The 12,209-nt window shown below is 46.1% G+C and overlaps 1 protein-coding gene across 1 annotated transcript in view; it reads left to right on the top strand.

Moving 5' to 3' along the window:
• The window catches only part of LOC143297518 (uncharacterized), a 75,167-nt gene that overhangs the window by 52,550 nt on the left and 10,408 nt on the right, over positions 1–12,209 (top strand). The window contains exons 8-9 of the mRNA XM_076609918.1: positions 1,493–1,627; positions 3,202–3,331. Of these exons, the coding sequence (XP_076466033.1) occupies positions 1,493–1,627; positions 3,202–3,331 (265 nt within the window). The remainder of the gene's footprint in view (positions 1–1,492; positions 1,628–3,201; positions 3,332–12,209) is intronic.

Genomic DNA, 12,209 nt, shown 5'->3' with positions numbered 1-12,209 from the left:
TGAAACACACACACACACGCGCGCGCGCACGCACACACACACACACACACACAACACACACACACACACACACACACACACACACACACACACTCACTCACTCTCTGTCTGTCTCTTTCTCTCTCTCACTCTCTCCATTGTCTGTCTGTCTCTCTCCCTTTGTCTCTCATTCTATATATATATCTCTCTCTCTTTCAATGTCTGTCTGTCTGTCTCTCTCTCTCTCTCTCTCTCTCACTCTGTCTCACTCTCACTGTCTGTCTCTCTCTCACTCGTCTCTCTGTATCTCTCTCTCTCTCTCTGTATCACTCTCTGTCTGTCTGTCTCTCTCTCGCTCTCTCTCTGTGAACGGACGTCCAGTGCCCCGCTAAATGGTGGATCAGACGTAGCGGGGTCCAGTTCAACAGCCGGTGAATGGTGTGTAATGAAGTTAAGCCGTGTGAAGACCAAGTGCCTCCCCCTTCTTCACTTCCATTAGCCGCGTTTGTCTCACTGAAGCTGCTTCTAGTCAATCCTCTCTCTGTCTGTCTCTGTCTTTCTCTGTGTGTGTGTGTGTCTGTGAATGGTGGGTGATAAACTGATGGCCTCAGCTGTCTGCCTTCATAAACAACGTTTGTGTCTTTTACTCTGCTGGTTAATAACTCTCTTCCCAACCCTTTCTTTTCTCGTTCGTTCTCTCTCTCTCTCTCTCTCTCTCTCTCTCTCTCTCTCTCTCTCTCTCTCTCTCTCTCTCTCTCTGTGTCTCTTTCTCCGTGTCTCTCTCGCCCTTCTCTGTGTGTGTATGTGTGTGTCTCGCCCTTCTCTCTCCCTCTCCCTCTGTCTGTCTGTCTCTCTCTCTCTCTCTCTCTCTCTCTCTCTCTCTCTCTCTCTCCCTCTCTCCCTCCCTCCCTCCCTCCCTCACCGCCTGTAATTCACCGCCACCCCTTCTCTCTCATCCCTTCCCTCATCCACCAATAAATAAAAAGAAAAGGGGGAAAAGAGAGAGAGAGAGAGAGAGAAAAAAAAAGGAAAATTATTTCGAATTCTGTGGTCTTGCATTCATTGAGCCGCTGATATTGTATATATATATATTTTTGGATTTTGCTTATTTGTTTCGAATAATGAAGTTATTTGGATGACAATGAAATTCGTCCATCATTGTATGTTGTTGTTTTTTCAGTGAAAGGTAAAGTAGGTGTTGTTACTCACTCAGTCTTAAGTTTCTTCTCGATATTACAGATCTTACCAGTAAAATGATTTGATAGTTTTAGAGCAATAACTGTATACCAACCAGTTAGGACAAAAGTTATCTTTGTTTCGAAATAAACACGTGCTTGTTTGTGAGAAAGATGGAGAAAGGGGTGTGGGGGTGTGGCGTTATACATGAACTGATATTCATTGCAGATAATGACTTGTTTCCGAATGATCGGACTGATTCATTTTTGCGTTGTATGTGTGCATGCTCGATGCAGAGAATAAACTCCTTAAGGTGTGTGTGCGTGTGCGTGTGCAGGAAGAACTACGCCACCATACCCCGCTACCACCTGTCCTACGTGGCCCCTGAACTTCTGAGTACACTGAGAGTGGTGCCTCCTAGGCTGGTGCCCACCGCCACACCCTCTATGGAAACCGATGTCTTCGCTTTTGGGTGCGTATGCCGGGTGGATTGCTGGGTTTGGATGAGAATTACGGGTGGTTGCATGGCTTTTGGTATATGTTCCTGGTAAGTGCGTGGCTTTGGGGACATCCCAGTGGATGGTTGGGTTTTGGGGTGTGTATTTCGGGTGGGTGCATGGCTTTAGGTATGTGTTCACGGTAAGTGCGTGGGTTTTGTGGAGTGAAGTCCCTGTGGATGGGTGAGCTTTGAGTGTGAATTACGGGTGAATAGGTGGGTCTTGGTAAAGTGCGACATTACCGGTTTTCGGTGTGTATTCTGGGAGTGTTTTTGGTGTGTGTACGGGTGGGTGGATTGCTTTTGGGTGTGTATTCCGGATAAGTGTACGGATACTTGTATGTCTTTCGGGTGGATAGGTTGATTGTGGTTGTGTATTCAGGTGAGTGGATGGCTTTGAAGCATGTGTTCGGGGTGGGTTGGTGCGAGTCTTTTAGGCTCGTATTCCGGGTAGGTTGGTGGTATTTTGGTGTGCCTGTGGATGGGTGGCTTTTTTGGTGTATATTGTTGGTGGATGAATGGTTTTTGAGTGTGGACAGATTGTGTGTATGTATTCCGGGAGAGAGGATGAGGGGTTGGAGGGGGTGGCAGGCTGATGAGTGAGCATACCGGGTGGATGGAAGGACTGGTGACACACTGTTGATGATAGATTGTTGGTTCATGATTATACTATGTTAGGGTTGACTGACAGACTGACTTTGGAATGATGGAATGACAATCCCATAGCAACCATTTTGGAAATAACTATATACACGTGTTATCATAACGCTGAAATCAAAACGTAGTCTGTTGTCCCTCAAACGCATTGTACAATCGACATCCAACGACTCCACACTTAAGCTCTCAAACTAAAGACCGTCATAAGGAAAAAAGGAAAAGAGAGAGGGGGGGGGGGGGGGGAAGAGAGAAGAAGAAGAAGAAATAAACAAAAAAGAAGCCGTTGGTTAAAGTTTTATCTTTCCCAGCCCACCTCACCCCTTTTTTTTCGTCGTTACATGATTCGGCTCTTTTGAAATCCACCGAGTCTCTCCTTTTCTGGCATCCGATCAGCATTTCCCAAGAGACCATTTCTGCTCCCTCGGTCAAGTCTCCACACTCCCCACTTTTCCACCCAACACGGATCAGCGATTTTATTTTATTTATTTTTTGTTTCACATCCGCTCAGTCCCCTTGTCTCTCTTTTTGGGGGCGGAATAATCTTTCAGTATGCATCCTTAGGCATGACTGTCCTGATCACTAACTCTTTAGCGCTGCTGTATGTGTTCGTGCGTGTGTTTGCTTACACGTGCGTGCTTACATTACAGATAAGTGCATGTCTGCCTCTCTGTGTGTGTGTGTGTGAGTCTGTGCGCGCGCTCGGCGTGCATGCTTACGTTTGTTATACCCCAGCCCGCCTCTCTGTTTGGGTGTGTGTGTGTGTGTGCGTGTGCGTGCGTACGTGCGTGCATGATTACATTTGTTATACTTATGCCCGCCTCTCTCTCTCTCTCTCTCTCTCTGTGAGCTGACATTGTGAAGATGCGTTCCAGCGTGTGTACGCGTGTGTGCAGGACGATAATGTACGAGGTGCTGGCCGGGTCGTTCCCCTACCCCGGGTTTCCACCTGAGTCCGTCATCTGGAGCGTCTGCAGTGGTCACCGCCAGAACCTGGCCAACCTCAACTGTACCATCCCCCTCAAGGTGGGTGGGGGTGGGGGTGGGGGCTCCAGTCTGTGTGCTCTGTGTCTGTCTGTTTCAGGGTAAAGTATAACTGTAACATTCCCCTCAAGGCGCATGAGTGTTGGGGTTTGGGGTGGGGGTAGAGGTTGAACCAGTCTGTGTGCTTGTAACTGTGCCATTCTCCTCGAGGCGCATGAGGTTTGGGGGGTGAGGGGGGGGGAGATTGGAGCGGGCTGGGGAGGGGGACACGAGTCTGTGTGTACTCTGTTTCTCTGTTCCAGGGTGAAGTGTCACTGTACCTTGGGGTGGGTGGGTGTTTGGGGATGGAGGGTGGAAACTGAGGAGGCAACAGTCTGTATGTCCTCTGTCGCTCAGTTTCAGGGTGAAGTGGAACTGTTCCATTGCTCTCGAGGTGGGTGGGTGTTGGGGTGTGGAAGGGGGGTGGAGAGGTGGGAGCACCACTCTGTGTCGCTCCGTGTCTGTCTGTTCCGAGGTTAAAGTTTAACTGTACCATTCCACTTAAAGGTGGGTGTGGAGGGGTAAGGAGGAGGGGGGGGGGGCAACAGTCAAAACAACACTGTTGTTCGTTGTCAATATCAACGCAACACGTGCGTGCCATTTACACCGTGCCGCATAGCAGCACATGGTAGCACAACAAAGCACTACAGCACAGCACAGCACAGCACGACATTGAGTAATGGATTCCCACGAGCTTTGCTGTGCTTCACTTCCCCATAGCAAGTAGGCCTACCTTAATTAAGGTGCTGGCAGTTACCTGGCGGATCCCTCATTTACCTGCCGGTCATACCGGTCAGTTTTTCGCACCTTGGCACGAAATCACCTGCGCGCAGCTTCCAGTGTGTTTGTATCGACACCCGGTAAATCAAATGTAATGAGCTTTTGCTTGTGTTAAGGTTCACAGTACTCCCTCCCCCCCCCTCCCTCGCTTTCCCCACTCTTCTCTGTCTCTCTCTCTCTCTCTCTCTCTCTCTCTCTCTCTCTCAGTGCGAGCACACATGTGTGCATTATTCTCTCGTCAAGTCTTCAAGAAATTCGCAAACTCATTTCGTCAAAGAAAACAACAAAGCGAAAAGCTCTGGATTCCTTTTCGTGGATGAAGAAGAAGAAGAAGAAACTAGAGACGAAGAGAGAAAGGAATAGAAGGAAGAGTCAGCTAAAAATGACGATTGAAAGAAAAGCAGAAACTGCAAGATACAAAGAAGGGAGAGATGAACTGCAAAATCTAAATAAAGGAATAAATAGATAAGAGAGAAATTGATATAGAAATGATGGAAAAGCAAAGGCAGAAGCGCTTACGTGGTAGCAAGAAGCAAAGAAGTTATAAAGAGAGGGAAGAAAAAAGTGAACTGAAAAACAAACGGTTATGTAAAAAGGAGGGGGAAACAATGGCAGAAGCGCTCACCTGGTAGCAAGAAACTTAGAAGGAAGAGATAAAGAGATGGAAGAAAAATAAAATGGAACATAAAAAAAAATAATTAAAAAAGCGAAAGGTGATATAACAAAATTTATGAGGGGGGAAGCAAGGGCAGAAGCGCGTGCCTGATAGCAAGAAACAAAGAATGAAGAGATAAAGGGAGGAAAGGGGAAAAAAAAAAAAGAATAAAGAGAAAAAGTGATTTAAAAACAAAAATTAGAGGAAACCGAATGCAGAAATGCTTACCCAGTAACCCCCAAACCCCCCAACCTCAGCCCAAGGTGGCACTCACTGCCCTGTGATCCAAGGGCGTGCAGGGACCGCAGGAAAAACGCACCACCTTTCTTTAATCGCTATGTCAAGCCGAGTCGGGGGAGGGGGGGGGGAATAACTGCTGCAAAGCACGCGTCTGGCTCGCCTTTCTTATGGCATAGCTGGACACCAGGGACTTGTGGCTTGCTTGTCTGCTTCTTCTTTCAAACGTTTGCCGTTGTTAAATCGGAAGAGAGAGAAAACAACATCGTTCCTTTTTGGACGTGCTAGAAAGAAAGATCGGGGGGTTGAAGAGGCAGAAAATTCAAATGAATTATTGATTACAGACGCGGAGAAGAAAAAGAAAGAGAGAAAAGAGACTGAAAAAAACAACAACAAAAAAAACACAGAAAAAACCCACATTGCTGAGGACGGCTAACGGGCTTGCTGCAAGCGGCAAAAGATAGTTTTGTCATGTGAAAAAAAGACTGAATCACTTATCAAAGCCACAGCCGATCAAATCCAATGAAAGAAAACAAGGGCCTGTGTCCAAGTGACCGAAAGGACCTCTGTGTCTGGCAGGAAGGGAAGGGGAATAACTGTACTAATGTAACCCGCACAATGCTCACAGTACTAGTAGTTATTCTAGACTTGAGTGTGGGGGAAAGTGGCATGGAAAAAATAGTGCTTTTTTCTGTGTATTCTCTTTTTCTTGCGGCTTAAAGGACTTTACACGTGAAATCCGGGATATTTTCAAAGAACAAATATCTGTTCCTGCGTTGTCGTGTGTTGTCATTTCCAATGGATGATTCAGTGGAAATTGCTTGAGTCGTGATTAAGTATGTTGTTCTGTCTCTAATAGTGATGAGCTCGGAACATCTTTCCGGTCCAAAGCAAGACAGCAGAAGTCTTGAGAGCCACTGACTGTTTGGAAGACATTGTCTGATTAGCAGCATGAGGTTACTGGACAGAAAAAAAACAAAAAAACAAACGCACACCCCAGCTCTGTCTCTGTGTGTGGTGGGGTGGGCTGGAGTGGGGGACAGCACATGAGTGTGTTTAAGTACATGGTGTGTGCGTGCATGCAAGTGACATTAACTGAAAGACAGACCAGCTGGGAAGATTAATTTGCAGAGTACTTCTCTCAGTACCCCCCGACCCCCCATCATTCCCTCACACACACACACACACACACACACACACACACACACACACACACACACACTATCTCTCTCCCTTCCCACTCCACTGAAATACATGCAGGCCATCAAATTAATGCAGACTTCAAATATGGTGGGTTTTTGGTACTCTACTTCTTGCAGCGGTCAATATGATATGATGACCTATTTGCCCAACGAACACAAGTCCTACTGACTCTAATCCAAATCCAGAACCTTGCTGGGGTCGAAGCTGAGCAACAGTCATACATCCACCCACAGATGACACCTATCTTCAGCACCTGGGTCGGGGAAGGTTTCTGCAAAATGACACACGGTCGGTAAATCGATTTTCCAAATCTCTGACGTAGCATTCAGAGGAAGTAGACAAAAACAACAACACAACAGCCCCCAATATCTGTGTGTGTGAGACATGAAGCAACTGTCAATTTCCACGTCTCACTGGGGGGAGATGGAGGAGGGATAAGAGGGAGAGGGGCAATGGGACTGATCCCTGTATGGCCCAGTTGCTTATACACATACTGAGACATACATATACATACAGGTCAGATACGTTTTCAGCAGGTTGACAACACGACAGGTAAATCGACATTACGAATCTTTGTTGTAGCAGATAGAGGGTGTAAACAAAACAACAAATCCATCCCGTATGTGTGACATGAGGTAAATGTCATTTTTCACGTCTCTTTGGGGTGAGGGGGGGGGAGATGTTGGAGGGGGAGGAGAGTCGGGGGGTGGATGTGGGAGGTAGTGCAGCGACATTCGCATTTGTGTGTCTGAATACATCTGGGGAGATAGAGAGAGAGTAAAGGGAGAGAGACAGACAATGACATTGAGAGAGAGAGAGTGTGTGTGTGTTTGTGTGTCGGTTGGTGAATGATAATTAAATTCGCGTGCCTGCCACGAGATTCACTGTACTTAAAAAAAAAAAGAAGAAGAAGAAGAAGCAAAAGAGGCAAAGTCTTCAAAACTCACTTGTAATATACACTTGATCCAACAAAGGAATCACGAGAAAAAAATCCCTCACTGTGAATTAGAACATCTGGCAAAAAGACACATATGTGACCTTTGACTTCTAATTCTACATAGCATTGACGTTCTGCCCAAAATAAATCAATATCAATATCATATGCCAGGCTGTGACCTCGACCTGTAAGGTCTGATTATCAGTTTCTTTAGGGATCATAATGTACACCTAACCAGTCTCAGGACGAAATTTGATTTGAATTGGATGTAAGTATGGCCTGTATCCCTCTTTTTTTTCTTTCTTCTTCTTCTTCTTCCTCCCCCAACCCAGTAATGACCTTGACCTTGGACCTCACCATGATACCATAACATCATAATGTGAATGTTTATACCAACCTTCCTGCCAGCTTTGGTTCCTATGCCACTTGTAGCCGATCAGCACACACACACACACACACACACACACACACACACACACACACACACACAGAGTGACTGGCAGTGTCTTGGTATGGTATGTAACAGTATTTTTGGACTCCCGGCTGCTGGCGAGAGACGCAGACAGACGATTCAGTTTGCCAATACTTCGTCAGCACGACACATACACCTGGGCGTGTCTCACCTCTATGTAAACCTCTACCGGTTAATCTACCTGGTGGGCTGTTGAGAAAAGGACAGTTATAATCGTAAGGCCATTCCAAGCGTCTGTCGTCATCAGGACTGATTTAACGAGGTCATTTCCCCGTCACTCTTTTGTGTTGTCTCCTTAGGAACACCCGATAATGTAGACTTGAGCAAAGTGTGTGTGTGTGTGTGTGTGGGGGTGTATGGCTGCCTACATGGCGGGGGTAAAAACGGTCATACACGTAAAAGCCCACTCGTGTACATACGAGTGAACGTGGGAGTTGCAGCCCACGAACGCAGAAGAAGAAGAAGTGTTTCATTGTCTCAGCCAAGCTCCATTGTCTCAACCAAGGCGTTTCTGAAAAACTCAACATTTCCTGTCACAGCATTCCCTGTTTTATATATCGTAGTTTTATTTTTTTTACCTAAAGGATTTTTTTCTTTTGTTGCTGAAACGAAAGGTGTTTCATCCAGTCAGTTACTTTCCAGTAGTAAGTTTCACTCATAAAAATCCTGTGGGTTTTTGTAACGTCTGAACGGTTCTCACATTTGAATTGAACTGAAATGCCTTTGTCTCTATTTCTCCTTCTAATTGAAGAAATTCATTGATTCGTAGCTCGGCAATTACAATGTCACATTTATAAAAGTTGAACATTGTATAAATAATGAAAACTACTTTTTGTTTGTTATTTAGTTGTCAGTGCAGTGAACATGACAGACACGTGAACTTAATAATTATGCACTATTAACAACGGACATTCTGTGCGTCCGTCAGTGCGCGCGCGCGCAAGCGAGTGTGTGTGTGTGTGTGTAAGCACACGAAAGCGAATGACACTGGGCCATACAGGAATCAGTCCCATTGCCCCTCTCCCTCGTATCCCTCCTCCATCTTCCCCCAGTGAGACGTGGAAATTGACAGTTGCTTCATGTCACACACAGAGATATTGGGGGCTGTTGTTGTTTTTGTCTACTTCCTCTGAATGCTACGCCAGAGATTTGGAAAATCGATTTACCGACCGTGTGTCATTTTGCAGAAACCTTCTCCGACCCAGGTGCAGAAGATAGGTGTCGTCTGTGGGTGGATGTATGACTGTTGCTCAGCTTCGACTCCCGCAACAAGGTTCTGGGTTTCGATGTAGAGTCAGTAGGACCCGTGTTGTTTGGGCAAGTTCTGCATCACACTGACCCCTGTAAGCACATCACCAGGACCCTACTTTCCTAACTCACACTCACTGTCTGCGCTTGGTGACTTTCATGCATTGCAGTCTTGTGGGGAGGAGAGGAGAGATAGAGGGAGAGACAGAGAGAGATGGGGGGGGGGGGGGGGGGCGGCGCCGGGGAGAGAGTGGAGGGTTACAGAGAGAAGCACTCTGCAAATTAATTTTCCCAACAACTCAAAAAGAGCGTACGCAACTGTCAAAAACTTGACAACAACCAAGCAAGGACGAGTCAGCACCATCCAGGACAAATCAGGGAAATGCCTCATTGAAGAAAAAGACATCCTACAGCGCTGGACTGAATATTGCTCCGAGTTGTACAACCATGACACCAAAGGTAACACTTCAGTTCTGAACTGTCCCCCATCAACCAACAACGACAGCCAGCCAATTCTTCGGGAAGAAGTAGAGGCAGCAGTGAAGACACTGAAAGCAGGGAAGTCAGCTGGCGTCGACAACATTCCCGCCGAACTGATTCAAGCTGGAGGCGAAGCGGTGATTGATGCCCTCACCACCATCTGTAATAAGATCCTGCAGACGGGAGAGTGGCCAACCACCTGGACACAATCATTGGTCATCACAATCCCCAAGAAAGGCAATCTACAACAGTGCAAAAACTACCGCACTATCAGCCTAATCAGCCACCCCAGCAAGGTCATGCTAAAGGTCCTTCTCAACCGACTGAAGCCGCAAGCAGAAATGATCATCGCCGAAGAGCAGGCCGGCTTCAGAGCAGGGAGAAGCACAACAGAACAAATCTTCAACCTGCGCTTGCTGTGCGAGAAATATCTCCAGCACCAAAGAGACCTCTACCACGTCTTCATTGACTTCAAGAAGGCGTTTGACAGGGTATGGCACGCTGCCTTATGGGCCACCATGCACAAATTCAACATCAGTGAAGACATCATCCAAGCCATACAGAACCTATACGAAAGAGCAACCAGTGCAGTCCTCTTCAATGGTAGCACGGGTAACTGGTTTAGAACCACGGTCGGAGTCAGACAGGGCTGTCTACTCTCTCCCACTCTCTTCAACCTCTTTCTTGAAAGGATCATGACTGACGCCCTGGAAGATCATGTGGGAACTGTCAGCATTGGAGGCAGAGTCATCACCAACCTGCGCTTTGCCGATGACATTGATGGCCTGGCAGGAGAAGAGAAAGAACTCGAAGAACTCGTGCACAAACTTGACAAGACATCATCAGCCTACGGCATGGAGATCAGTGCCGAGAAGACCAAGGTTATGACCAACAACAGCCAAGGCGTAACGTCCAACTTGCACGTAAACGGTGAAAAACTGGAAGAAGTCTCCTCCTTCAAATACTTGGGTGCCATTGTGTCAGACGAGGGTTCGAAACCAGAGGTCCTGTCCAGAATCGCGCAGACTACTGCCGCACTGAGTCGATTGAAGACTATATGGAAGGACAAAAAGATCTCCCTCTCGTCCAAAATCAGACTAATGCGCTCCCTCATCTTCTCAATATTTCTATACGCTTGCGAATCCTGGACCCTCACTGCAGAACTCCAGAGAAGAATCCAGGCCCTGGAAATGAGATGCTTCCGCAAGATCCTGAACATTACATACAAAGACCACATCACAAATGAGGAAGTGAAAAGAAGAGTCCAAACCGCCATTGGCCCATTCAAAGACCTGCTAACCACAGTGAAGGAACGCGATCAGACGGCCTAGCCAAGACCATCCTGCAGGGTACCGTACAAGGAAGGAGGCAGAGAGGCAGACAGAGAAAGCGGTGGGAGGACAACATCAAAGAGTGGACGGGCCTGCCATTTGCCACAACTCAAAGGGCCGCTGAGGACCGAGGCAGGTGGCGCGAGCTGACCAGGCAGTCATCCATGGTGCCCCAACGACCCACCCACGGGTCAAGGGATAGATGAGATGAGATGAGAGAACTGGTCTGTCTCTCTGTTATCACTCGCACGCACGCACACACCTTGTACTTAAACATGCAAATACCTACCTGTCCCCTCCCCACCTCACAGAGAGAGAGAGATGTACGTTTTTTCTTTTTACAATTTTTTTTTTCTGTCACAGTAACCTCTTGCTGCTGATCAGTCCGTGTTCTCTCACAGTCAGTGGCTCTCACAACTTCTGCTGTCCTGATTCAAACCGGAAAGATGTTCCGTGCTCATCATCGTCAGAGACAGAACAACACACTTAATCACGACTCGCGTAATTCCCACTAGATTATCCATCGAAAATGACAACACACAAGAATATACGAACACATATTTTGTTCTTTGATAATGTCCCGGATTTCACGTGTAAAATCCTTTGAGCCGCAAGAGAAAGGAAGAAAAAGAGAATAATATATACAGAAAAAAGCATCATTTTTTCCAGTGCCACATCTCTCTCTTGAAAACCACAGCCATTACCACCAGCCTTTTGGGCATTGTACGGGTCACAGAAATACAGTTTTCTCCTTTCCCTTCCTGCCAGACACAGAGGTCCTTTCGGTCACTTGGACACAGGCCCTTGTTTTCTTTCATTGGATTTGATCGGCTGTGGCTTTGATAAGTGATTCTCTCTCTCTCTTTTCTTTTTTTTATTTTTATTTTTCATAGATAAATTTCTTTCACGATAAAACGATCTTTTGCATCTTGACGCCCGTCTTTATAATGATTTTTTCTTCATCTTCTTCTTCTGTAATCAATAATTCGCTTGAATTTTCTGCCCTTTCCACCTCCATTCTTTATCGGTTGCTCGTTCAAAAAGTAACTTTCTTTTTCCCTTTTCTTTTTTTTTTTTTTTTTTTTTTTTAAAGAAGAAATAATACCATTATTATTATGTCACATCAAGTGTTACGGCTTTTAGGCTTATCAGTCTTTTGCCTGATCATTCAGACTTTTTTCTGTCTTCTTTTTTAACTTTTTGTTAAAGAGCGTGTAATTACTAATGTACGTTATGGCTAGCTTCCTATGGAGAAATGAACTTGGAAGCCATTATCCTTCGAGTGTTCATCTAACGAATTCATGAAATTGTTTAAGTATTCCTGCAGTGACAATATTACTGGGCAGATTATTCCAGAAGTTAACAACCCTGTTGGTTAAAAAAAAAATGATTGAAAAGAACCAGCAGAATATGTTATCCCCCCCTCCCCTCTCCCCAATTAACATCACACACACACACACACACACTCGGAAGAGCAGCCCGATTTTCCCGTCAGAGAAATCTGTTACGACCAAAAACTGATACAATGCACTGCAATA

The sequence above is a fragment of the Babylonia areolata genome, chromosome 22, assembly GCF_041734735.1.
Source record: "Babylonia areolata isolate BAREFJ2019XMU chromosome 22, ASM4173473v1, whole genome shotgun sequence".
NCBI classification, from domain to species: Eukaryota; Metazoa; Mollusca; class Gastropoda; order Neogastropoda; family Buccinidae; genus Babylonia; species Babylonia areolata.
Note: the sequence above shows the minus strand (reverse complement) of the source record. Positions and strands in the feature narration are given on the sequence as shown.